Source organism: Planococcus citri, chromosome 3 (assembly GCF_950023065.1).
Source record: "Planococcus citri chromosome 3, ihPlaCitr1.1, whole genome shotgun sequence".
In the NCBI taxonomy this organism is placed as follows: Eukaryota; Metazoa; Arthropoda; class Insecta; order Hemiptera; family Pseudococcidae; genus Planococcus; species Planococcus citri.
In genome coordinates, this window is record NC_088679.1 from 58,461,662 (window position 1) to 58,489,536 (window position 27,875).

General features: G+C 34.9%; 3 protein-coding genes across 4 annotated transcripts; 2 read left to right on the top strand and 1 right to left on the bottom strand.

Moving 5' to 3' along the window:
• The first annotated feature begins 1,905 nt into the window (after positions 1-1,905).
• Positions 1,906-6,180, top strand: LOC135841376 (programmed cell death 6-interacting protein-like). Its single transcript, XM_065358313.1, has 16 exons — positions 1,906-2,315; positions 2,383-2,501; positions 2,572-2,699; positions 2,767-2,920; positions 2,988-3,112; positions 3,192-3,293; positions 3,384-3,603; positions 3,686-3,809; positions 3,887-4,064; positions 4,147-4,308; positions 4,400-4,561; positions 4,712-4,927; positions 4,997-5,152; positions 5,232-5,379; positions 5,481-5,675; positions 5,760-6,180. Exons 1-16 carry the CDS (start codon positions 2,098-2,100, stop codon positions 5,834-5,836), a joined length of 2,484 nt encoding a protein of 827 aa, XP_065214385.1. The 5' UTR covers positions 1,906-2,097; the 3' UTR covers positions 5,837-6,180.
• A 5,336-nt stretch (positions 6,181-11,516) lies between these two features.
• Positions 11,517-16,331, bottom strand: Asator (asator). 2 transcript variants are annotated; one of them, XM_065358314.1, is made up of 2 exons: positions 16,178-16,331; positions 11,517-15,666 (listed from the first exon to the last, which is right to left on the bottom strand). In XM_065358314.1, exon 2 carries the CDS (start codon positions 15,580-15,582, stop codon positions 12,448-12,450), a length of 3,135 nt encoding a protein of 1,044 aa, XP_065214386.1. In that variant the 5' UTR covers positions 15,583-15,666; positions 16,178-16,331; the 3' UTR covers positions 11,517-12,447. The 2 variants fall into 2 exon arrangements, with proteins under 2 accessions (XP_065214386.1, XP_065214387.1); XM_065358315.1 differs by lacking the exon at positions 16,178-16,331 and adding an exon at positions 15,788-16,150.
• Positions 16,332-19,944: 3,613 nt separating this feature from the next.
• LOC135841378 (uncharacterized) lies at positions 19,945-27,632 on the top strand. Its single transcript, XM_065358316.1, has 11 exons — positions 19,945-20,157; positions 20,679-24,087; positions 24,164-24,321; positions 24,411-24,534; positions 24,652-24,710; positions 24,784-24,921; positions 24,999-25,120; positions 25,203-25,327; positions 25,402-25,688; positions 25,777-25,959; positions 26,418-27,632. The coding sequence occupies exons 2-11, from the start codon at positions 20,796-20,798 to the stop codon at positions 26,484-26,486; spliced, it is 4,557 nt and encodes a 1,518-aa protein (XP_065214388.1). The 5' UTR covers positions 19,945-20,157; positions 20,679-20,795; the 3' UTR covers positions 26,487-27,632.
• Positions 27,633-27,875: the final 243 nt, after the last annotated feature.

The window sequence follows — 27,875 nt, forward strand, 5'->3', positions numbered from 1 at the left end:
ACAAGATGGAGTAGGTTTGAAAGTTTTCCGTGCAATAGAAAAAACTTATAAAAGCTCAAAGTTGAAAGACTCTTGAAAAAAAAATGGTTTTTTCGTGTTTTTTTGTAGTTAAATACAATTTACTCGAAATTTTGATCGAGGACATAGGTATTTGAGGTAAGGAAAATGATCTACGTTAAATTCTGAACAAGATGGAGGTTGTTGGAAAGTTTGCCGCGCCATAGAAAAAAAGTTACGAAAGCTCAAAGTTGTAAAACTCTTGAAAACCTCCGTTTTTTTTCATTTTTTGTGTATTTAAATGCAATTTACTCGAAATTTTGATCGAGGACATAGGCATTTGAGGTAAGGAAAATGATCTACGTAAAAAACTCTACAAGATGGAGTAGGTTTGAAAGTTTGCCGCGCCATAGAAAAAAACTTATAAAAGCTCAAAGTTGCAAAACTCTTGAAAAAATATGGTTTTTTCATGTTTTTTTGTAGTTAAATACAATATTTATGTACTTGAAATTTTGATCGAGGACATACTGGTTTTCATGTTTTTTTTTGTATTGTCGAATTTCGAGCTTTTAAAATTAAAACCAACTCCCTCACCTCAAATACCTATGTCCTCGATCAAAATTTCGAGTAAATTGTATTTAACTACGAAAAAATACGAAAAAACCATATTTTTTCAAGAGTCTTTCAACTTTGAGCTTTTATAAGTTTTTTTCTATGGCGCGGCAAACTTTCAAACCAACTCCATCTTGTAGAGTTTTTTACGTAGATCATTTTCCTTACCTCAAATACCTATGTCCTCGATCAAAATTTCGAGTAAATTGCATTTAACTACAAAAAAAACCGAAAAAATAATATTTTTTTAAAAGTTTTACTAATTTGAGCTTTTATATATTTTTTTCTATCGCGCGGAAAACTTTCAAACCAACTCCATCTTGTAGAGTTTTTTACGTAGATCATTTTCCTTACCTCAAATACCTATGTCCTCGATCAAAATTTCGAGTAAATTGCATTTAAATACACAAAAAATGAAAAAAACGGAGGTTTTCAAGAGTTTTACAACTTTGAGCTTTCGTAACTTTTTTTCTATGGCGCGACAAACTTTCAAACAACCTCCATCTTGTTCAGAATTTAACGTAGATCATTTTCCTTACCTCAAATACCTATGTCCTCGATCAAAATTTCGAGTAAATTGTATTTAACTACAAAAAAACACGAAAAAACCATTTTTTTTCAAGAGTCTTTCAACTTTGAGCTTTTATAAGTTTTTTTCTATGGCGCGGCAAACTTTCAAACCAACTCCATCTTGTGGAGTTTTTTACGTAGATCATTTTCCTTACCTCAAACACCTATGTCCTCGATCAAAATTTCGAGTAAATTGCATTTAAATACCCAAAAAATGAAAAAAAACTGAGGTTTTCAAGAGTTTTACAACTTTCAGCTTTCGTAACTTTTTTTCTATGGCGCGGCAAACTTTCAAACCTACTCCATCTTGTAGAGTTTTTTACGTAGATCATTTTCCTTACCTCAAACACCTATGTCCTCGATCAAAATTTCGAGTAAATTGCATTTAAATACCCAAAAAATGAAAAAAAACTGAGGTTTTCAAGAGTTTTACAACTTTGAGCTTTCGTAACTTTTTTTCTATGGCGCGGCCAACTTTCAAACCTACTCCATCTTGTAGAGTTTTTACCGTAGATCATTTTCCATACCTCAAATACCTATGTCTTCGATCAAAATTTTGAGTAAATTGCATTTAACTACAAAAAAATATGAAGCTTGTATAGAAAATAATGATATTCCTATGGCGCTAATGCTATCAGCGCTACTATAGTGATAAATTATCCCAATGGAGGCCGCGACCCATGATATTATCGCAGTGCACACACTTGTCTTTTCTATATCACTTTAGTCGTTATCATAAGAATGAGTCAGATTCGCTGAAGCTGAAATTGACTATACGCCATAATTTCGTTATTTGGTTATTTCCGTTGTTATTCATTCGCTAATTTCAATAACTTGTTGCTTTTCGACTCGTCGAACAAATTCCATTGTGTCGTTCGTATTCAAAAAACGTATCAAATATTGATGTGAATCGGTCTAATGTTCGACAGCATGTCGGAGTTTTTATCGATACCGCCTAAAAAACCAACCGATGTCGATCTAGTTAAACCGTTGAAGAATATAATTTCATCGCATTACAGCACATCTGATAATCCTGATTCATATAATAATGCCATCGAAGAATTCAATAAATTGAGAAGCCAGGCGATATGGAAAGTATACGAAAAATATGAGAGTTCCCTGGAGGTGGCATATTGGTGAGTGTTATACGGTGTGTTTCTAGAATTCCGGATCTTTTCTAAATATTTATTTGTTTTTTCGTAGTTATTACGATGAATTAGTTTCATTGGAAACGAAATTATCCGGAAGTAGTCCGCAGATTGCGTTCAAATGGAAAGATGCATTCGATAAAGGTTCATTGTTCACCGGACGAGCTAGTTTGAGTATGTATTAAGTTGTGTGACTCCATGTACGAAAAAACCAGTTTGTAAAGTTTTATTGTTTTGTATATAGCATTGACTTCATTCAAATACGAATGTATATGCGTGTTATTTAACATTGGAGCTTTGCAAAGCTCTGTTGCTGCTACTCAGAGTGTTGAATCAGACGATGGGTTGAAGTTGGCTGCTAAATTATTCCAGGTTTGTATTGCAGTATGATTTTACTGATAATGAAAGAGCAATTTTATTAATAACATTTTTTTTTCAGTTGGCTGCCGGTATTTATAAACATATTAAAGAAACTGTCCAAGAATCGTTCCAGCAAGATTTGACTCCCGATTTAAATACAGAAACTTTATCAGTTCTAACGTATTTAATGCTCGCTCAAGCTCAAGAAATCTTCGCCTTGAAAGCCATTCATGGTAATTGATGCATTTTTCATGTTCGATATCGAGATGCCGATTATATAATGAACGTTTGCTTTTGTAGATCAAATGAAAGATGCTGTAATTGCGAAATTATGCGCTCAGTGTGAAGAATACTACACAGACACTGCTAGATTAATGCAAAAGGACTTCGTCAGACCTTTAGTTGGCGCTTCGTGGATATCTTTAGTAAGTATCTGCAGGATTTTCCAAGTATTCTGTTGCATTATTATAATAGTCAACTGTTTTCATTTTTTTTAATTCTCAGGTTGTCGGTAAATGCCACATATTCCGAGGATTAGCTGAATATTTCCAATCTCTGGTATGCAAATCGAAGAAAGAAGTAGGCGAAGAAATTGCTCGATTACAAGTACATATTTCATACATATTTCATCCATAAATTATTATTCCTCAACTAAATACAAATCTACCATCACTGATTCATTTTAAAATTATGTAGGCATCCATCGATATGATAAAATCGGGACAGCAACAATCGGCCAAGAATTTATTCCAAGATTACCTCAATAAAGCTCAGCGTGCTTTAGCCGAGGCTCAGAAAGATAACGATTTCATCTATCACGAAAGAATACCAGATTTGAAAGCCCTGGATCCAATACCCCGAGCAGCTATAGCTAAACCTACGACAATGCCGCAACGTTTATCTGCCAACTTCACAGGTACTTATGATCCGAGGTACTTGAACTCAATGAATCATAATCATCGTAATGATAATAATAACGATGTAATCCTTCATTGTAGATTTATTCTCCGATTTGACACCTGTTGTGATTCATCAAGCTTTAGCAGCTTACGATGTTCGAAGAACCGAATTAATGAACAGCGAAGTTAATAAATTGAGAGAATCTACGCAGCTTTTGAATAGGTATGGAAATAAATACCGAGTTGTGAGGTTTTGATTAGTTGGTTTTTCATTTGTGGCCTTTTTTCTTTTTCCTTTAGTGTACTAGCATCGTTGAATTTACCTGCTGCGTTGGAAGATACTAATGGCGTCGTTGTTCCTCCTTCGGTTATCGAAAAATCTGAAATCGTGATGAGGGAAGGAGGTGTGCAACAAATCGAACAAATGATCCGAGAGCTTCCTGATTTATTAAGATGTAATCAAGAGATTTTGGACGAGGTACGCTTCGTATGATTGCCTGTAATATTATTATTGGATTTCTTATTCTGATTCTGGTGTTTTTTCCTTTCTAAATTTACAGACAGAGAAACAACTGATCGAAGAGAAACTGGCCGATGATACGTTGAGAGCGCAATTTAGAGAAAAATGGACGCGTACGGAATCGGATAAATTAACAGGGTCAATTAAGAGTAATTTAGACAGTTACAAGCAGATGATACAAACCGCACAGAATGCTGATAGCGTAGGTGTTATTCATTATAACATTGCAACTTGCTGCAATATGATTTAGTTTATGTTTCTATCGATGTGATTTTTCATTTAAAATTTTGCAGGTCGTTAGAGAAAAATTCGAACAACATAAAAGAGCAATTAAACTGCTGGCTGCTGGAAGGGCGGAAATCGAACGTAATATTCCAGCGGGTTCTACGACCGGTGGTAGTAGTATCAGTTACAGTAGTTCGGCTATTTCCAGTTTGAAACGTTTAATGGAAGAGGTGAGCATCAGGAATAGCGATGGTTTAAATTATCGAACTTTATAATCTCAGTACATTATTTATTTTTCTTTTTTTTCCATTTTTTTTTTTTTGTTGAAAAATTCGTCTGAAATTACTTTTGTAATTTCATCTTGTAATGTCGAATTTCAGGTAGAAACAATAAAAGCTGAACGCGATGCCATCGAATCTGAACTTAAATCAGCAACCGTCGACATGAAATCAACATTTTTACAAGCGTTAGCTCACGACGGAGCCATCAACGAAGCCGAACTATCCAAAGAAAGTCTCAATCAAACATACGCCGCTTTGCAGAAACAAGTCAAAGAGAGCATCGATAAACAAGAATCACTCTTAGCTAATATTCAAGTAATAGAATATTTTAATCGAACTCCACCTTAAATCAAGTATTCGTTTTAATGATCATTATTTTTCTAGAATCAAAACACCGAATTCTGCAAAGAAAAGAGTAACTGTGTCGCCAGCATCCATCGTGAAACATTTTTAAAAGAATTAGCTGCTGCTTACGACGCTTACGTTGAACTGAAAAAGAATTTACAAGAAGGAATTAATTTCTATAAAAATCTTACTCAGGTATATTTCGCGAGATTTAGCAATAATCGTACAATTTGACGACTCTGTTCACTAATTCTCTGATAAATTTCTTCCACAGCATCTAGTGACTTTCCAAAACAAAGTGACCGATTTTTGCTTCGCTCGTAAAACCGAAAAGGAAGAATTGATGCGACAATTGACTCAGGACGCCAGTCGTATGGCTAATGCTCCACCAGCTCCTACACCTCCAGCTACCGGCGGAGCTGGTATTTAACTATAATTTTTATAATCCCCCTTCTTCGCCTCCTCCTTTTAAAAAGCTCTCTATAGTAGTACTGAATTAACGATACGACGTACGTTATTTTAGACGCGAAAAAAGAACCTCCTCCGAGACCACCAGCGCCAAATGTTGGTAATGTTATGGACGGTAGTAAAACCTTACCGTATCCGGTCTATCCTCACGGTATGCCAATGCCTTACGCAGTCCCTCCTGGATACGCGTACGCTCCACCGCCAATGCCTACGACTTATAATCCATATGCAACTTTACCTCACATGCATTGTAAGTCGTAGTTGTATATACTATAAAATAATGGAGGTGATTTCAGAAAAGGTAATCTTGAAATTACTTTTTTTTGTTTCTTAGCTTATCCTCCTCCTCCGCAGCAACCGCAATATCCGCAGCAACAATATAATACTTTTCCATACTATCGTCAGCAATGAACATAGGCATAATAGTTGTTGATACTTGTAATATTTTATAGTTAGTGCCTTAATAATATCAACGAATTTTTCTTCTTTTATTTATTTATTTTTTTTTTACTTAATTGAGTTTGCAAGTTCGATCTGTGTGTGTATTTGTCGATTTTTCTGGTCTTATATAAATACCATTTTATTATAAATGAACTGTACGTACTGCTACGCCTAGAATATTCTTTACTATGAAATTGTCCAATACCAGCTTTTTACTGTTGTTAAGTTTTATTTATACGAATTTTTTTTTCTAAATAATCATTTTATAAACGCAATTTATTCGATTTTAAACACATTTTTATTTACAGATGTTATTTTTTGTCGTTTTGATTGTTTTAAATTTCGAATGAGGTATATGCTGACATTGCTGACAAACTGAAGGGTCCAATTTTCAGCTAGGTATTCTCATAAATTGGATTGCAGATCAATATTTTCTACCTCTTGAATGAATTAGACAATTCTGCAAAAGAAACTCAGCTCTTTGGTGTTGTTGTTTTTACCATGATTTTTCACGAACTAAAGATTGAAAAAAATTATAAGAAATTGAAACATTTGGAAAAATTATAAAAAATTGGAGAAAAAACGAAAAATGACTAAAAAAGACTACAAAATAAAATTGATAAATGTAAATTTTTTTTGCAAAAAAAAATTCCTAAAACATTGAAAACAAATAATTTTAGAGAACTCAAAGCTCATTTTCAAAAATACCAAAAAAGTTCAAAAAACTTGGAAAATTTTGAATTATTATTTTTTTTTTTGAAAAGAACAATTATTAAAAGACATTACTATCTATTCCAAAACAACTTTTGAAAATACATATTTTCAAAAAAAATAAAAAAAATTCCAAAGGGTTGTGTGTTTGAGTTTAAATCCAAATTTTAAATGAAATCCTGCGCGAGGAATCATGCACAGTATTGCGCAAGCGTCACAGGGTTTTTTTTAATAAAAAAGCATTTTCAGGGAATTGAAAAAAAATACTTTTTGATTTTGTGAAAAAGCGAGAATTTTTATAGCTTCACTACAAAGGCCTACGTTCAGTACAATATTGTACTCTCATGAGGGTATTTGAATTAGGTATTGTAAAAAGAAGAATTATTTTCGTTGCTCATTTGTTTTGAGCGTGTATCACGGAATTTTTTTTGACACTTATCATTTTTTTGAAGATGACTTTTCCGAAATTAATGACCTATTAGAAACATTTTGTTTCATGTACTTACCTACTTAATTTCAATTTTCATGTTTTTCCTCCTGAAAAAATACCTACCAACTATGGTTTACAATATACCTATTGTTTTTAAAAAGAAAGGTTCCAATTTTTCAATTTTTTTCTCAATGAAAATTTTTAAGGGTATAAAGCTCAAAAATTTTAAATATGTATTTTTGAAGGAAGAAAAAATCATGTAATTTTTTTTTCATTTGTTGAAAAAGAATTTTCATAAGAGATAATTTATTAAGTATTTGTTTGGCATGTTCAACAAAAAATGATTGCAGCTCTCAAGTTAGTCAACTATTTATAGGAGCATTTATTGATATTTTAAATTTTACAGAGAAAAAAGTTCGATTTTTTAAATAAACGAGTAGGTACTAGGTTAAGCGTAAGAATTCCAAATTTTTTGTCCATTTCTGTATTTTTTTTTTTGAAGAGAAACTAATTGCACAATGAAGAAATTTTAATAACTTGTATTTCTCTTCTGTTATGTACTTCTGGGTTGGTCGCGAAAATAAAACGTTGGTGGAAAGTTGGAAATTCTCATTTTTTGAATATTCCGATAGATAGCGGTACATGTGTAGAAATTTCATTTCATGGATGAAGCTTTCTTCCGCACACTGTTTTCGAATATCAAATTTTTAGTTTTTACATCCCTCCCCCCTCGAAAAAAGGAGGGAACATTTTTGAAAAATTGTGAATTGAGTAGAGTGGGTCATTTTTACCCTTTTTATTCTTTAAAAAAAAATATGGTGGAATCATGTTAATTGTAACCATAATTTTTAACCGAAATGACATTTCATCAATTTTAATGAATATTTTGGCTAACCTGTCAATCAAAATGGGCAGCCATTTTGTTAGTAGGGCCAGCTCGACTGCATGGAGGTTTCAGTTGGTTTTGATTGTTTTGAAGCTTCCAGCTACTTTTTGGAAATTTCAATTTTCCTATATAAAAACGCCATGAATGATGAAACCTTTCAAAAAGTTACTGGAGGCTCAAAAATGACTTGAACTCACTTGAAGTCGTCTTCAGAGGGTGTTAATTTCGGCTTTCCATCTCCATTCGATGAAATTTCCGCAGTTTCAAAAATCTACTGGAGGCTCCAGCAATTCTCAAAGTAATTTTCAAAAAGTCGCTGGAGGCTCCAAAACGACTTGAAATTCACCTGCAGTCGACTTCTTACTTCTTAGCATATTGAAATTAGTTTGCAGAATGAATTTCGGCTTTCCAACTCCATTTGATGAAATTTTGTGGAAATTTCAAGTTTCAAAAATTTACTGGAGGCTCCAATAATTCTCAAAAAATCTCTGGAGGCTCCAGAATGGCTCAAAACGGTTTGAAACAGTTTCCAATCGATTTGGCAGGTCGAAAATAGGGTTTATCCTAAATTTCAGCTTTCTAGGTCAATTTGGTAAAATTTTGATTTTTGAAAATTCACCAAAAATCGAAAAAGGCACTTTAGCAATTGAAATTTTGACTGGTGATGAATTTTTGCCTGCTCTTTTGATCTAACTTTATACGGTTCGGCTGGCCATGTCAATCAAAATGCCCGCCATTTGTAAATAGGGACACCTTTTTTTTTTGAGGACAAGAGCTATAAATGTTCCTTAGGACTCTCCCTTTAAGAAAAAAGTTGTCCCGGAGGATCTGTGGGGGAAGGGGTGTGCAATTGATCCTTATGCGGGTCCCCCGACGACTACCTATACCTAATGATTTTCAGAGATTTTTTCAGTCACAACATGTCTTGATTGAAATTTTAACAATATTATTTATGTACCTACTTAATTTCCGTGCTGAATCCTGTCAAGTTTTACAAAAGTTTCACCTTTGAACTTTTTTTACTACTTCTTTTCACACAGTTTCAACACTTTCTTCTACAATTGCATTTTAGGCAAATCAACATTTTAATAATTTGAAGTACTTACCTACTTAATTTACATTTTACAGTAATTTCAAATTTCAATCATTTTATTGTTTTTTTTTTGTCAAATTTTATAAGTTTTCAACATTTTTTAATGCATTTTTGGTTAGAGCGTTTTATTTTTCAGACTTGCTTGGAATAATAATTGTTTTGAAGTTTTGGTGGAGATCCGAAGATGAGACGCATTTAAAATAAAAGTAGGTACCTCTACCTACTTATGATTAATTTGTTCATCATCGGACATTTCGAATTATTTTAATTTTAGCTGCGGCAAATAAAAAAATATGAGAATTGAGAGGACGTAATCGTGTTTGATAAAAAGACTGCGTGATAATTGGCCAATCAGGAGCCAGGATATGGCTTCATTCACATTTCCAATGCACATCTCCATTTACACTGCTATAGGGTGCGATATCCAATGACGTCTATCCATGCCTGCAAAAAAGCTAATAATCTAAACGTACCTATGTTGCTTAACTTTTATAGGTAAGTATTAAAGAAGCAGATGCAAAACAAAATTCTAAGTTTGTATCAATCATTTTCGACGTATATTTCAAATTTTATCCAGCTCCTTTAAGACAACAGCCAGACAAAAAGCATTTACGACTGACGACTACTTCCATGTGTCATTATATGACCTCACTTCGAGTCAGTTCAATTTTTTGCGCAGCAAATTTCGCAGAAAAAAATCAATTTGCTTCCTCATATTATAAGTAACCACTTTTTGATTTTGAAAATGGGCAATTTATCTCGAAATATTTTTTGTTCGTGTTGAGTAACACTTACTGTAAGTTGTTTGTATTCAACTGTGGACCTAAATTCATAATAAGGTTATTTATCGTTTTGTGTAATGATTGCAGAACAAATTTATGAATAAATTCTCGGTGTGTTTTCAAAACAACTACTTTTTAGTCATTGAGGCTTATGCAATTATGCAAAGCATGCTCAAATTTCTAAATACCTATATACCTATCTGTATCTACTTGTGAAAAGTTTTTTTTTTTAAGAAGAAAAAACAACAACAACGATCTCCTATGATCGAAATCACTGCCTACGTATTATATTTTAGAGCACGAATTTTTTTCAGACAATTTGGATACAAGCCTGCTTAACTCTAGAAAAAACAACCAACATTGAATTTACAGCACGACAACGTTATACACATTTTTACAGCTCCTGTTGAACGTGTGGATATACCCTTACAATTAGGTAGGAACGTGTGATTATGTGATGACAGTCTAACACTAATACATACAACGACATTTGATTTTTGCGCGATTTTCTCGAGAAAGCAACAATTGAATTCAACGCGTTCAACTTTTAACTATTGTCTCTTTAATTTTGAGTGACAAAAATACCGCTAAAAAAATATGTCAAGTAAAAATGTTGGCTTCAATTCAAAAATATTAGTCGTTTTGCACTCATTTCTGAGCACATTATGTAAAAGATGTCGGTATGGTTATTTAATCAGATGTACATAACTAGGTACCGATGTTTTTTTTCCTTCTTCAAATTTTAACACATTTGTTGAATATACGAATCTGTTTGTTTTGATAAATAAATGATAATAGATGAGGTACAATAAATTTTAATAGTTATATCGTACCAAGAACCTTTCCGTAACAAAATTTTCCAAGCATTTTACGACTTTATTTAAAATGTTCGTAATTAAGATACGTTAGAATATATCCCACCGCTATTGACAAAGCTGATTCCATAATACCCTTTGTCAGTCTGTAAAACGTGTCCGGAAAAATCAATTACTCAACCAAGTGTGAAATTTTTTGTTTTACGATGATACACGCGACAGACCAGGCAACAACAACGCAGCTAGGAAAGGTGACTATTTTCAAGTTTCCAATGAACGACTAACGCGCAAATTTTCATTTCTCTCATTAAATTCTGAGAATATGATCGATACAGGCAGACGTGCAACTCTACTAAAATAATATACCACTTCTATACAGGCGGTATATTTTATTCATCGTTGTATCATTTACTTTTCTTCATTATACCTACACCAATTCTACCAAATGATTATTTTCATACACCTACCTATCTACATCGGTTATACTACGCATGTACTTGAAAATTACCTACTCAATTCGTTTTATTCTTCCCTTAAAAGTAAAATGGAATAAACACAGCATCATCGTACCTATTTGAGTAATTACAAATTTTCAACATTCTTTTCTTAGCACCGTGCGTACGTTGACCGCTCAAACTTCGGTTTCGAATTACGATACAGTTCGACTTTATGCAAAATTTTCCGGCGCATTTCACAAAAAAGGCAACAAATCTAAAAATATCGTTTACAGATGACGTAACAACAAAAAAAAAAATTCCATTAAAACGTTTCCGAGCTTGCGTTGGAGTTTTTCAAATATCAATACGCTCGGTTCATATAGCTATAGGACGAATACTTAATAATGCGAAAATTATTATTTTTCCTTCTCGCAATTAAACTACAGATTGATAAACATCAGATGTCAAATAGGTAGTGCAAAAAATAAACGCATAATTAGTAAAATTCAAACTGAATTTTATTAAGTACAAGCTGATAGGATAAGTAGTAAAATACATATACATATATCTTTTGTTTAAAATCAACGCTTTTCTTTTCAAATAATAACTTTCGATATATAAATAAAAAATTCGTATTTTTTAAAGCATTACAACTGACAGTATGGTAACAGATACAATCAGTAAAATTACAATAACGCGTTTTTCGGCATTAATTGCGATAACGGGGAGATTACTCTAATCATGATAACAATTTTCAATTCGTATTACGTTGAAAATTAACGTTTTTTTAAATATAATTAGGTATAAGAAGAAGGAAAAAAAAAGTAAAAAGTTCAATATTCGATCCACACAAAAGAACAAAAAAACGAAAAAAAACACTATTTAGGCAAAACACAAAATATAGGAAATTTTGACAATCATTTTCACAAAAAACAAAAAAAAATAATAAAAACAAAACAAAAAATTCGAACGGTGCTTCAAAATAATGAAAGAAAAAAAAACAAAAAAATCCGATCAAACTGGTATATCAAAATAATATATACTTTTATCATCGTAATATACTTCTAGGAACGAGAAAGAAAAAAAAAACCCTTAAATGCAATTAAATTATCAGTCATGTGACATTTTGTTACTTATCAATTCTAGAATATACTTAATACTACAACTGCTGCTCGAAATACAATTTCGTAAAAATTTGCTTTCCTGAAGAGAAAAGAAAAAAATGATGAAAAGAAACAGAAACGTTTTTTTTTCACGTCGTTAACCTGTCAACTCGATACATTTATACGAAAACACAAAACAAAGCGAAAATATAATTAGATTTAAAAAAAGCTACGATCACAATATAAGAAAATAAAATGCAAGCTAAATATGAGAATTTGAGAAAAAAAAAGAAAAAAAAAGAAAGAAAAAAAATACCTTATAAATTAAGAATCAGCTACTGGTGATTTAGTTTGTAGAATTGGCAAAAATCTACGACACCTGGCGCTATTTTCCGGAGACAATTTGGTGTCCGCAGGCGGTGCGCACGGCGAGTGATACAAAGCCGAATTTAATTCATCGCCGTTGCTAAGATCGTCGGCGATTTTGACGGCTTTTTGGGGATACAGCATGTGAATCGGTACGCCTCGAACGTTCGTATCTTCGGAATTATCGTTGCTGCTCAGATGAGCCGAAGACCACGATTTGCGAGAGGTCGGCCGATGAAAACGTAATTGCAATTGCGACGGATCGGTTACATATTTATCTTGATTTTTTCTATGTCTGCGTAACGCCGGCGTATACATATCGTTGACTTGGCTAGCGGATAGATTCTTATATTTAGGACGAGCCTCGATAGAGTTTTTTGATTTGGACGCCGATGTTTCGTCGATCGAAGCGTTTTTAACGCTGGTAATATTCGCCGAATTTACGATAGGTGGTTCGCTTTCGATGGGTTTAGTAGGATGAGTTTCGTTCAGATACGAAGGTTTAGGCGGAGCGACGGGTATGGGTATTTTGCTAATTTTCGAAAACTGTTGCTGCTGCTGCTGCATCAGTTTCTTATTCTTAATATACTCTTTGGTTTCATCGTTCAAAGACTCGTTCGATAAGAACTGCCGGATCAGGTACGCCTTGCTGTTATCGTTTTTATTCTCGTTGAACTGGACGGAAGATTTATTGAAAATTTTATCCGAAGAAGAACATATAGAATTACGGGTCGCTTGTCCGGTGAATTTATCGCTGACGCGTATTTCCAGCTTGCCGGATACCGGTTCCAATACGCATTCGTCGTTATCGTCGGCCGGCGGTTCGGATTGCCGGCGTTTCTCTTTGGAAGACGATTCATCTTTCTGGAAAGAAATTCGTTTGGTTGGTTCTTGTTGCTCGACTCCGTTCAACGATAACGATACCGGTAAACTAGATCTGCGTGGGGCGATATCCGAACTTACGTCGCTGAGTTGCTTTTTAGTGGCTACGTTACGCATCACGTCTATTTGATATAAAATACCGTCGACGACGGCGTGCTGCAGAAATGGAGGTGTTAAATTCAGTCTTATTTTCGAATTAACTTGAGGCAAGCTCCACGCTCGAGGAAGGACTAATTCGGCGTCGCGTTTTATCGCTCCATCGTCTTTCTTGACGGTGGTGGTTTTTTGTTGTTGCTTTTCTTTGACCAGTTTATTGGCCTTTTGTAACCGAACCGAGTTTGTTTCGCAGTTTGAGCTTTTGGTCGGACTGTCTTCTTTGATTTCGATTTGTATTTTAGCCTCTCCGTCATCGTTCGATTCGGCGTTCGAGCGTAGAGCAGCGAACGCGTTCGATAAAGATAATACCTGCTGAGAAAGTTGTTTATGATCTGGACTTTGAGCGTTGTTTTCGGCCTTCCATTCGTTATCGGTTTCTTCGGAATCGTCGAATTGCGATTTCCACTGCGAAGCTAGCGTGAGTCCTCCGCCGCCTCCGCGAGTCACCTGCTGCATAGCGGATATGTTATCATCCTCCATGACGGCGAACTGCGTATAGGATGCGTCTACCGTGCTCGACGTTCTCGGTATTAGATAATTAGATGTCGGCGTGTGTTGCCTACGCATGCGATGTTCTTTGATAGCAGCGTGCGATGATCGTAACGCGGCCGGATCGTTACTGCCGGACGTCTTGGGCGGATGTTTATGATGATTGGTGAACTGTACCCGAGCGTTAGGTGTATCCGAATGATGGACAGACGAAACGACTGCGGTTTCTGGTTCGACATCTTGGGTCGTACTGGCTACCGTTTCGCCAGGCTGTAACGAGAATTGCGAATTATCCATCACCTTTTGCTCGAGACCGGGCATCGATACCGTTCGCCTTTCCATGCTCTTTCTGCCGCTCGACCGGGATACATTGTTTACTGGCGTATCACATTTGGCGGCTACTTCGAGTTCCGCGTTTTTGTTACTTTTTTGACCAGCGTTCAACATTTTGCGATTCGATAGCGTTCGAATCAAGTCGCCGTACTTTTCTTCCAACTCTTTCTCGTTATCCGGTTCGATGTTCTCTTGGTCGTTGTCGAAAACCGACGTAATTAGTTGTACGTTGGGTTCGGCTCCTAACGACGTTGTGGTCACCGGACGCGTCATTATCGCCGCCGAAGTGTTATTTACAGCGTACGTAATTTTCGGATTATGATGCATGTTCTCCGGTACCAACGACGTCTTCTCCCAATCAAACGCGTCCGAATCTTTGACTCCGCGACGTTTCAAACATTTATCCAGTATTCCGGCTAACATATCGTAATCGGGCTTATCGGCGTACTCTAAACTCTGTATGTGTTCTAAGAATTGTTTCAAATCCGACGGTAAATGCTTCAGAAGCAATCTATGATCGTATTTTTCTTTCATTATTCCTACTTGTTCCTTATCTTTTATTTTTCTCCACGGTAACTGACCATTTACAAATTCGACTAGCATATAAAACAGAGACCACAAGTCATCGTGACGGCCCATTTCTTTATTCTTATGGGCGTTCAAAGAAGCGTACCGGACGGTACCACGAAAGCCAGCTGCCGAACGAGGCGTTCTAACGTCTCCGGTTTGCGTCGTGTACTGACGAGCCAAGCCAAAATCTAACATATAAACGGTGCGGCAATTGGTGGGCAACCTGCCCATTGAGAAATTCGAAGGTTTAATATCCCTATGCAGAAATCCGACTCCGTGAATACTTTCGATTGCTTTTAGTATCTGCAAACCTAGCCTTAACGTTGTCGACAGTGAGAATGCTCCTTTGGGTTGAGATCTTCGTAACTCGGCAAGATTTTTGCCCTGAAGTTGCATAACTACGTAATTAAAACGATCATTACGTCCACAGCCAATGAAACGACAAACGTGCTCGTGTCCTTGTAGTTTCTTCAAAACGGCAACTTCCATTTTCAGAACTTGTTTCGGTTGCCGCGATGATTCCACTTTTAGGGCAACAAGCTCTTTGGTTACCACGTCTAGAACTTCGTAGATTTCGCCGAAACCACCGCCGCCGATTTTCTTTTGAACTTTCCATCGTTCTTTGACAACGTGTCCAGGTTGCAGTAGGTCTTCACTCGTCATCGTTCGTCGTGTTCGTTATATTTTGTTGCGGCGATAAGTATATAGAGCATACTTAAACCGTCCCCACGATATCATTTTCGTGAACTGAAACGCAAAAATACGTAAATTAATCGAGATGCTAACTGATATGTTACACGATGGGGTTCTAATATTACACAAGGTTACATTATACTCTTAACTGAACCGAATGGTACTTGGTACTTACATAAACAGTACATGGATAAGCAAAAACAGTCAACTAAACGTTTCGACTAATTGTATTACTTTCTTTTTTAGAGTATGCATTCAATTTTGCATTCGATTCATACAACGAACTTTTTTCACTCGCAATACTGGACGATATAACTTCGCGTACCATCTAATCACATATGGAACTGTTATCACCTTATCGTGGATATTGATTTCGTTAAACACATATTCGAAAAAATACGAAAAGAAGACGATAAAAAGATGATTTTCCAGTTACATTAAGGTCATCTCTGAACGCAGAAATTTAGTTCAAATATAAATCGATAATATATAGGCGAGATACATATTACTGCAGTGTGGTGGAAAATGCAAATAGTAATAATTCTGTACGACAATCGTTACTTACCGTTGCGGTTGCTCGTGAAACTTTTCATATTACTAAATAGGAACGTGTTATCAGTGAAAGGTAAAATTGATAGCACTTTAAGGAATACGATGAACTTGGTTATTTTTATTTTAAACCAAACACCCCCGTTTCCCGAACTCCCAAAGTCCGACGTAATCTAGGGAAAGCAACTACGAAGAGTATTCCTTATCGGTCCACCCCAGCAGAAAAAGGTTGCACATTGTGAAATTTATATAAAAATCGGTAATTTCACGATTTACTGGGACACAGCAATGGACACAATATGTAGCCTGTAGGACAAAAGCTCATAACTCATATGTATTTCACAGGGATGGAAAGCTAGCTGAAACTTGAAAGCTCAAAGCAGTCAAAGCTGAAAGCTGAAAGCTGAAAGCTGACTGCTGAGGAAGTTTGGGATTTTTGAAAGCTAAAAGCTCTAGCCAAAACGCCAAAAAACCTTTACTTTTACTTATTCAGCTTTTTTTCTAGCTTTTTGCTTTTTTACACATTCATTTGGTTTTCTTTTTGAATTCTTTTTTCATTTTCACATTTTACTTTTCTTAAGTTTCAGTTTTCTCGTTTTTTTTTTTTTTTTTTTTTTTTCGTTGTGTTGTGAGTTTCATATTTCCTTTCTATTCAGCTCATTGAGAAAAATTTGAAAAGCTAAAAGAGTAAAAGCTAAAAGCTCAAAAAACTGAAAACTGAGGAAGTTTGGGATTTGTGATAGCTAAAAACTGATATTTATTTTATTTCATTTTCAGTTTAGTTTTCACTTTTCACTTTTCACTTTTCAGTTTTCAGTTGGTTTTCAGCATGTTATTATATTTTGAGAAGGATGCCGATGAATTATTCTAATTGATATGTAGCTTCATAATAGGGACATTTTATCCTCTGGCTCTTTCCATTCGTAGGTATAATTTTTTTCAAGCTCCGAATTTGCGATCAGCCGATCACTCATTAAAAAAAGGATCTAAATTCTAAAATATAAAATTGCTTAACCTACTGTTAGGGGAAAAAAGTTGCAAGTGAAGTCAAACTCCATCTCGAAGACCCCATAATTTGTTATACTATTAGTATATTAACAAAGGAAAATACAATTTTTGAAATCCTCAAAATTTTTTCTTGAGAAAATGACGATTTTACAAAAATGAAAAAATGCATATTTATGAAAAGTAAGTACGAGAAAATAACATGAATTTATGGAATTGGGGCTTTTTATTCTCTGAAGATCAATAATTTTGAAGAAAAATTGGTATAGATTAGATACATACATTACATCATTGAAGTAAATTCAATGTTTTTCTGAGGATGGTCTCAAATTCATGATCATCACTCGTATGAAAGTTACAGGAAAAAATAAATTAGAAATTATCGAGCACTTAATTATGACCTAATTTGAGCTCGAAATTCTTCCACAATGTTTAAAAAATATTCTAATCAAACATTCGAAATTCTTGTAAAATTTTAGCCCTTTTTGATTGATTGCCTGATTGGATTGAAATTCAGGAATTTTTGTTGAAAATTTTTTTTGTAACTTTTTGATGAACTTTTCGCTCATAACTAGGTAAATTTGGGACTTCGAGTAGGTAACCATAACAATTTTTCCATTCATTTTAACTCATTTTGGTAGGTCGATAAAATGTTTTCAAAAATGTCTAAAATCATTATAGGCATTGAAATGAGTTAAAATTTGCAATAAATCCAAAGGTTTCGACGAATTTTTTTTTTTTTTTTTTGAAGAATTTTTAGCTGAAAATTCGATCATGATTTTCAAGATTTTCGGAAAAGTGTCATAAGGTATGACCTATCAAAAAGTGTTGAAATTTTGGCAGAAAAACGATCATATGTAGAATTTATTAGCCAATAACCAATTAGTTTCAAAGCGATTTTGATTTCCACAGTGAACGCAACCCAGGTAGGTACATTGAAATTATTGCTGTCTGAAAAAATTAATTTGGAAAACTGTACAATTTTTTTCAGTTATCTGAAGGAGAATTTCATGCTCTTTTGATTGCAATACATTTTTTTAGGCAATCTAGAGCACCGTAGCATCTTTGAGGTGAGAAAAACTAAAACAATGAAGTAGGTGTAGAAAAATCACATTTTCTTTAAAATAATTATTGAAAAATAATGTAGACCTACATTATTAGTCATTCATAATTTTGTACGAAATTTAATGTTATTTCAAATTGTTTCAAATTGACCATCCATTGAGTCATTCATACCGGGCTTTTCTTGATTCAAATGCAAAAACTTTGATAAATTCAACTCCATTATGTGGAAAGTTGAGAGAAATTTCTCCATCGTATATTTGAAAAGTTCATGAAATTTTGTGAATTTTTTTTCAAGTGATTTTTTTCTACAGAAATTTGGGCGCTCGATTAGAAAAATCGCGTTTGCGAGCGACATACCGGGTGGATTTTAATAATCTTGGTAGGTAGGTACATAATTCATTGAGTGGGGCCTGGGGTGTGAAATTTAATTTCCTGTAGAGCGTCCTCAAAAATTAATTCTACTCAATTTCCCTGATAATGAAGGACATTTTCTCAAATTTTTGGAATTTTAAAACACTTATCAAAAAAACATCGAAATTCCTTCAAACATGAATTCGTTGTGTAAAGTCGTCATTTTCTAAACACGAAATTTTGAGGATTTCAAAAATTTTAGCACCATTGAAAAGAGGAAAAATTATAAAATATCATTTACCATGTTGGAAAAAAATTATGGGGTCCTCGCTCCTCGAGATGGATTTCGAGAGAAGAAAAATTGAATTTCTGGCTCAATTCATCACTTGCAACCTTTTCCTTTTTTTTCAGCATCATTTCTTATGCGAATCTTGAAAAAAAAAATTATTCCAATGGATGAATGGAAAGAAGATTAAATTTCCTATCATAGATTCACTGTTGCGGAGTGAAATTAATTTTGTTCCAGTTTCCATTTAATTATCCGCTATGCTAAAAAAACCCAATAAAATAGGTATCGTTCCGTTCCGTTTATAATTACGTAATTTTATTCGGCGTTGGTGCTCATGTGAATTTTTTGAATTTTGTTCCTGGTTCCTTTCTGCTCTGCCCCACAAACATTTTTCGAAAATAAAGGGATTTCGCATTCTAGTTTCGCTCCTTAACCCTGCTTGCAATCTTTTTATTTTTCTCCGATGCAGTTTTCAGCTCAATCAAAGTAGGTATGCTTTTTTTTACTGCAGTATCGTGTATGCGGAATTGCGGATCTTGAAAAAAATTACACCACATTTAATTTATGAAAAGAGGATAAAATTTCTTCTATTATGGTACACAAAAATTATGGGGTCATCGAGATTGAGTCTGAATTTGACGAAAATGTGAACTTCTGCAAATTATTCTCCATTCTCCACTCACTCGACTCCACTAAGAAATTTTATATCCACTCTCCTGCATGTGCATTGCATATTGCTAAGTGCAAGACTGCAACAGTATTTCTTTAAATAATTGTAGTCAACTTCTGAGATGATTAAGAATTCGTAAAATGTTCTTTCAACCATCAAATATCAAATATCAAAAATAATTATGCAAAATTGAAAATTCATTAGAATTCATCGGCACCTCCTCCCGAAATAACGTGGTGAAAAGAAATACAAATAATATGAGCTTTGGTAAATCGTGAAAATACCGGTTTTTACTTTCAACTTTTTTCTCAGATGGACCGAAGATGGACTCTGCGTAGTTGCTTTCTCTAGATTACGATAGACTTGGTTTAGATCTATGTAGAATGCAGATGAAGTAAAAAAAAAACACCAAACAAGAGAAGGGTAAAGTTGCCATGATGGTTCAAATGAAAGTTTTGAGTCTGTGCGTAAATTATCTATTATTTTGATTATTAATTTTCGTTCGGTTCATTTTTTTTATATAAGAAAATCGATTAAGAATATTTGCTCGTTTATTTTTTCAACGATCATTTAATCTTCGAATTATGGCTACATAACTTGAATTTTATTAATGAATGTAAGTAGAAGTGTTTTTTGTATTTATGTTTTTTGTGATATGATATAATAACCGCATGAAAATTTTGAGTTTCATCTATTGTGCTAATAAATTAACAGGAATGTGATTGAAAACAGTGTTACGTTTAAGAATAAAGGTAAAGTGACTGCAAAAATATCCTACGAAAGATTCTCACTCATTGGAAATTCGGTAACAGTATGAGCTAAACGTGTGATAGATTCAGAATAATAGATCGACGATAATCTATTATTTGGCACATGAGCTGAAAATTGAAAAAAATTGCTAGCTCACGTTGATTGGAGTACATTGACAACCAACTCAACACCTCGATCATTCAAATTAAAATACAGTTCTTATGTAAACATTACGGTATCATTATCATAATATTATGATTACCTACCGCAACATTATGATAAGTAAAACTTATCATTATTTAACCGGTTCATGACACATGTGTATCATTTCCAGGTAAATTTCTCGTACAAGCTTGTTAATTTTTGTTTATTTTTTTCTGTTGGTAGGTTCAAGATGATCTCTTCGAATTGCATCTTCATCACATTCGATTACAGTTACGAGTTGAACTTTGGATAAACTCGTATTCGTTTCTTAATTTTATGATATGAAAAACTAAAACGAATATGTCAGCTCCGAATGAATTCTTACCCGTAACATCTCACACATTTCATCACGACGGTGTTTCACCGCTGGTGATCCAAGCAGCCCATTCGAACTCTAATTTTCCAGCCACTGCGAACACAAACGGGCCGCACTTCAATGGAGGCGGATTTTTTCCAAATTCCATCGGATACGATGTGACCATGTTACCATTATTCCATCACACGGCTCAAAGGCCAGCTCATTTTAATGCATTCGCTCATCAGAAACAAATGCCGAACGAAAATTTGTCCAAACAAGATCTTCCTCATCAAATACTAGCGCCACCCGATGGACGTTCTAACGTATTCAATACCGAAACGACTAACAATTCGGTTCAATCGGCGTACTGGTCGAGGCAATCGCAGCTCAGTCCGTTTGGCGTATTACCGCATGAAATATCACCGGAGCATATCGAACCTGAGACGAAATCGTACGATATCAATACGCATTTCGCGCCGTCTCCTATTAATAATATAAACACCCTCGGTCATACCGATTGCGATAAAAAAAGTCAAGTTATCGTATCGGGAAAATCGAAGGATGCGTCGAATATGAAAAAATACCTTCCTAAGGCTGTCAACGATGTGAAAATGCAGCATATCTTGTCGTCTAATCACTACCCTCAGAACGATTTAGTGTATAGAAATGGTGTCATCAATCACAGCAGTCATGCCAACTTAGCTAAGGTGAATTCGAGCTATAAAAGTACCACCAAACACGCTGAAACGATGGAATCGTTACCAACAGTGGTGAACGAAACTATGAGCCCATTACCGAGAGATTATCGTGTATTTAAATCACCTCCGATTCAGTTTGCCAGCAATCCTCCTCCGGCTGTTGTGAATTTCACCGGTAAACAAAATAAACAGTATTTACATAAACAAATGCCGGCCAATAAAAGCGTTCAAAATGGTGCGATGGGGTTGAAAAATCAACAACGACTGAATTCCAATGGTTCGCCTTCTATGATGCTGCACAAGATGAACGATTATCACGAAGACAGTCAGTCGTCACCGATTAGTTTAACTTCGGATGATTTAAATGATCACAATCGGTATCCAGGTGATGTAATCCGACCAACTAATAGCTTAAAGGAGAACGATCAATTCAATATGAATCAAATGACACCTAACACTATAGCTCACAGTGTACCCGTTAGTCCATCTATTTATAGGGATATGCAAACCGATATGAATTGCCAAGATGGTAAAAAAGTTACCCAGAATTTCAACAAGTTACCTCATTCGCCTGGTAACGTACAGAATAACGTTATCGTTGATCGGAATCGTACGTCGTTTCCACCCTTGTATATCGCTTATAATAAACCCGCAGTCGCTACCTCGCTTCCTATGGTACAGAAAAGACCTCATGATAAGGTGAACGAAAGAAACGATACTCAAAACGCACCCGGTACGCCTCCGATGATGGTTAAATCTCCTCATCAAAACAGCCCAGTGGGATATTCGTCGGTGATAATGAGAACTGATCGAAGCTACGAGCCAGAAGATAAAGTGGATAAATCGCCGAGACAAATGATGTGGCCGACAGATCGTCAGAACCACGCACCCGTCGCGCCTCCAAAAAACGATAAAATAGTTCACCAGAGCCATATCCAGCCTACGGTTGCGGATCACCAGCATCTTCTGTTGGGCTTGACCGAGCGTCAACATTCGTACTTCGATACGACACCCTGCCCTACGCAAATGAATACGCAATCGATGGCCAACGTCAAATGTAACTCGAAACCTTTACCGAAAATGTACGACGACCGTATCCCAGAAACTCACCAACCTCAAGTTACCCAGCCCCAAGAGCCGATGCATCATTACCAGCAATACATGCAGATACCCAATAAGACGACGATGCCTCAGCAAATAGAACCAGTTGTGGCTCCACCTCAAGAACAACCAGTCGTCGAAAAACCGTATTCGCGTAAGAGGAAATCATCTAAAGTGAACGAACCTCCTAGACACACTCTGCCAACCGAGTATCCGGCTCGCGATCCACCTCCGGCGCATCTCAACATGTACCAGCAACCGTTGCAGAACACCGGTTACATGATGGAGACTGGCGCGCGTTACGATGTTGCCCACAATATGCCCAAAATGTATTCGAATACCGAGCAATTTTACTCGCAGCCGGCTACAAACAACTACATTAATCCTGTAGTAACCAACATCTCGCATGACCCTGCTCAACACCAGTCAGTGATCTCGTCCCATGCAAATATATCAGCTTCTCGTCATACTCCGTCCACATCGTTGCATCAACTCAGAAATGTACCTGCCGCCGCCTCCATTCCACCATCTCTTCCTTTATCCGCGTATTTCTCATCGTTTCAATCGAGTAGTTCGCCTTATCATCATCACGATTACCATCCTGCTCCTGCTGCTATACCTAGTACTCCTGCTGCTGCTCCTGTGGAGCCCCCAGTTCCGATGACCATCGCCGGTTATAATATCAACGACGTGCAGATATTCCCTCCAACCGCGCCGAATAAATTAGAAAAAGATGTTTACGAGGGACGTGTCAAAGTCATCGTGCCGAATATCGAAGAAGAATTTAAATTCTTGTTCGATCCGACGACACCGAACTTCAAACTAATCTCAGCCGTTAGCGAAGAAGAAGCCATGTCCAAATCGATAGCCAAACCGATGTTTTACCGTAAAAACATCGATTTCTTAGCCAGCTACATTAAGTTCCTCGAAAACAATTGCGAAAGTGTCGAAACTCTCACCGATGGTAATTCTGGAATGTTGAAAACATGGAATCGAAATAAAGTCGCTTATCAACCCATCGTCCGTGATGATAACGCCGCCGAATCAGTTCCTCCTGCTCTTCCGAAAGAACTTCCTAAACAAAAAGAGCCTGAAACTAATTTCGAAAATGATCCTAGGTATTACCCGTTACCTAAATCATCTGATAAAAGAAGACTGGACAGTTCGAGCGACGAGTCGTCGGATGAATTTTCAAAAAAACCTAAACCAGTTCCCAAAAAAGTAGTCGAAGAGAAGAAAAAAGAACCAGTGAAACCGAAAAAAGAAGTAAAAAAAGTTAAAGTTAAAAAAGAACCAGTCGTAGAAACCAAAACGTCTGTTAAAACCAAGCTAGAGAAGCTGGAAAAGGCTAAAATGAAACTAGCCAAGTTACAATTGAAAGCTGAAAAGAAGAAACATAAAGCGGATATGATTAAACCAAAAATGGAAAAAGCTATCGCCGAAATTAAAACTATCAAGAATTCCGGTCTTCAGAAACCTAAACCGAAAGATACCGGTGAGTTTGAAAGCGATGTTCTGATATTTTTTTTTTCGTTTGTTTATTTATTGTGATTTTTTGTTCTTTGTTGTAGTCAAAGAAACGAAAGTTATTCCTCGAAGAAAAGTATCAGATAGGAAAGCTAAGGATGAGTCAATGCTAAAACAGAAAATTCAAGGAGCCATTGATTCTGAAAATGAAGATCAAAGCGGCGATAGTGATTCTGATCCTTCGTGGACTCCTCGTGCTGATGTACGTTTCTGTTCATTATTTATCGATGAACTAATTATGGCTGAGAGTTCGTGATCTTAAATTGATCGATGATTTTGATTTGCCTTTAGGACGAAGAAAATGGTACTAAACGGAAAGGAATCCGGATTCGGGCAGTTAGATTCAAAACAAAGACTGTACGAAAAAGTGATCCGACATCTTTCAAGCAGAATTTCACCGAAAACCATAAAAAACGTAATATTTTACATTCCTCATTTTTTTCCTTTTGAAATCAAATCTTCTAAATCCTGAAAATCGCTGGACAAATGACGTATTATTCGAATACTATTTTTTTGTTTGTTCAACTTTTAGAATCCGTTGAGAAGAAAGAAACTCTGAAGAATAGTAAAGCTACAGACGTTGGCCCTAAGGTATATTTTTTTCGACAAAATTACTCACATTTCAATGGAACTATATTTAAAAATTTTATGATTTTTGTTTCAGTCAAAATCATTTTTAATTTTGAAAAAGGAAGCAAATACAAAACACCCAAATTTATGGCGAAAACAAGACGAATTCAGATTACAAAAATTCGAACATTATGAAAAAGATGGAAGACACTTGTATCGAAATACGTCGGAGGTACATATTTCAGTAAATTCTTATCACGCAATCGAACGAAATTGTTGTGTTTCTATTATGGTTATTTTTTGGTTCAGGTTTGCAAATATTCCGAAAAGGATAAGAATAAATATCAAGAAGTAGACATTAGCATAGTCGAAGAAAAGAACGATAAAATAATATTAGAATTATGTGATGATACCGAAATACCCACTGATCTGTGAGTAAACGAATTTTTAGCTTGATTTAATCAAGTAGGTACCTAAGTATTCATTTATCCAACGTTATGTTTTCATTTGTAGCAAAATAAAAGAAAATTTCATGAAAGAATCTCTCTGTTACGAGCATCAGTTCGCCGTTTATATTCAAACTTTGGTCTCGCAAGCTTTAGATTCGAATTTCTTGGGCGAAATAGTCAAGGAAAATGGTACGTAACTCGATCATCTCTATCAGTATTCTTTTCATCTCTTACGTACGATTAAACCATTTGTTTCCCTGCAGATGATTACTTCTTGAGTAATATGAAAGTGATCGACGAAGTCACCGCTACTTATTTGACTGATTTAACCGGTGTGATAAAATGGAAGGAAAATTCGTTGAGTATTTTGGTCAAAACGTGGCCATTCTTATCGATCAAAAGTATTCGAGGAGATTCGTCCAAAATCAAATGTTCCAGTTGTAGTAAAACCAATTCCAAGCAAACCGCTATATTTTACGGTCAACCTTACCAAAGAGAAACTCTGCAGGGATGTAACCCGAATTCCAGTATTCCTAATGATTTGGATAAGGTAATGAAATAATTTGGAAAAATTCAGGCATCGATTTATTCGATTAATATGATTTGATGACAATTCTTTTGTTTTTTTGTTTCATCAGACGGTCGATTTGTGTAGAAGTTGTTCTCGCGAGGTGAAATTGTTCAATAGAATATGGCATCAAAAGTACCACACGTTTGTCGAATGTGCGAAATATGTTTCGAAGAAGAAATCTGAAGATAAAACTAAAGGAACGACAGATGTTCTGAATGAATTATTGGCTGATACGAATTGGTTATCCAAAGTAAGTGGTTTTATTGCGATTTCCGTTAGCAAAATTGGTAAAAATGATCAAAAAGAAATGCTCTAAAATTCCAATAGTTGGGAAAAAATTCGTTTCCATGTTTATCGTCGTACATATCTTATTATTTTTTTTTTTTCGACAAGGGGAGGCATCCCAAAGAGCAGAAATTTTTTGAATTAGAGCTAGATAGATCGAAAAACTGTGCAAAAATACGTCACCTGTCCGAATTTCAATTGCTGAAATTCGTTTATGGATTTAAAAAAAAAAAATTTAAATCAAACTTGAGTCAATTTTTTTTTTAAATTATCAAAATTTTGCCTAATTGAGATAGAATGTTTGAAAATTTTTACTTTTGTGTTCACTTTTGTCTTTTTTGCTGTTAGTTATATTTCTTTCCAGCTTTGAACTCGAATTATTATAGATTGATGTATATTCATTTTTTCTCTTTTTTTTTGCAGTTATTTTACGATATTCGAAACACCTGGCTGCAAATCTGGACAATTGTGCAGAAAAGCAAAGATAGCTGAAATGTCGCGTTCAATTAAATCTCATCTATGTACTTACATTAAGCTAGCTACAGCGAGGATGACGACGACGGTCTGCATTTTTGTACATAACCTCGAGTCGGGCTAACTCGATTTCCAAGACTGCATTTTTTTTTTTTTTTACTTTTTCAATACATTTTTTTCTGTTTTATTTTATACGTGAAAAACATATTCACGTAGTATTTGCTCCAAAAAAATTCAAATTATCGGCGGAGTTTCGAGAAGGTTGTATTTGCAAATGTATTTTTCGAACAAATATCGAACAACGGTGCGGCGCGTACCATAAAGGTGCTAATTTTTCCATATGAAATTCCCCGTTTTTGGCACATTCACATTGCAATTCTATGTTACCAAGTATTATTATGAATTTAAGTATTTATTTATTTATTGTAAAACGATCGATTCGTTTCACGAATAATGTTGAAAACATTATCGAACGATCGATTCTCGCCATATTTCCGTTTAATAATTTATTATTAATTATTTTTATTATTGTATTAGTTTAGTCGTAGGTTGTTCTAAAACATAAAGAAAGGAATTATTAAATCAGCCATAGTAATACTCATAAGAACTTAATCGCAGTTACCAAACACAACTGTATTACGGATTTTAGATTTAATGCTCGTATGTCTATTTCACGGGAGGAAATAATTTTGTTGGTGGCGAGGGGGGAGGGGGAGAGAGGGCGAGACGAAGATATATCAGGAAAAAATGCTTATCGAAACGAGCAATATTTTTTTTTTGAAAGCAGCTTTTCTTTACACTGGCTGATTTTCGATATAGCTAAAAAATTAAATCAGTATGTTCTGAAATACCCAAACTACAACATACCCAACTGCAGAGTAGATTTATTTCGCGTCTAGTGGAATTGCGTTTATTCTTAAAGGCTGTGGCCAGATCTTATAATAATTAATTACATTAAGCTAGTTTTTGTGATCGATTTTCAAGTCTTTAGATTTAAAAGTAGCGAACGAATCATTTTTTTACTTCATAACTCACTTTTTATTCAATTCGCAAGATCGATAGCGTTTAAAAATTGCATATTAAAATGTCTCTTAATTACTTAATATAAAAATAACCTTTGAAAGATTTCTTTTCATATGACAATAAATCTTCAGTTGACGCAAGCATCGTATTATATTTTGTTTGTTATTTTATACTACTTTTTTTCGACCTAATTCTGTATATATTTTTGAAAATTTTTTCTACTTGATTTTTGTAGTAAGCTTCGAAAACCCAAGTTTAATATTTTGTTACGAAATAATAATATTGTTGTTTTCTTCTACTTAATTTTTTGAATTTGTGAATTTTTCAACCCTTTGTAAATTTTTTCGAGTCATTCTGTGTGTATGTTTATTTTGTGCTGTTTTT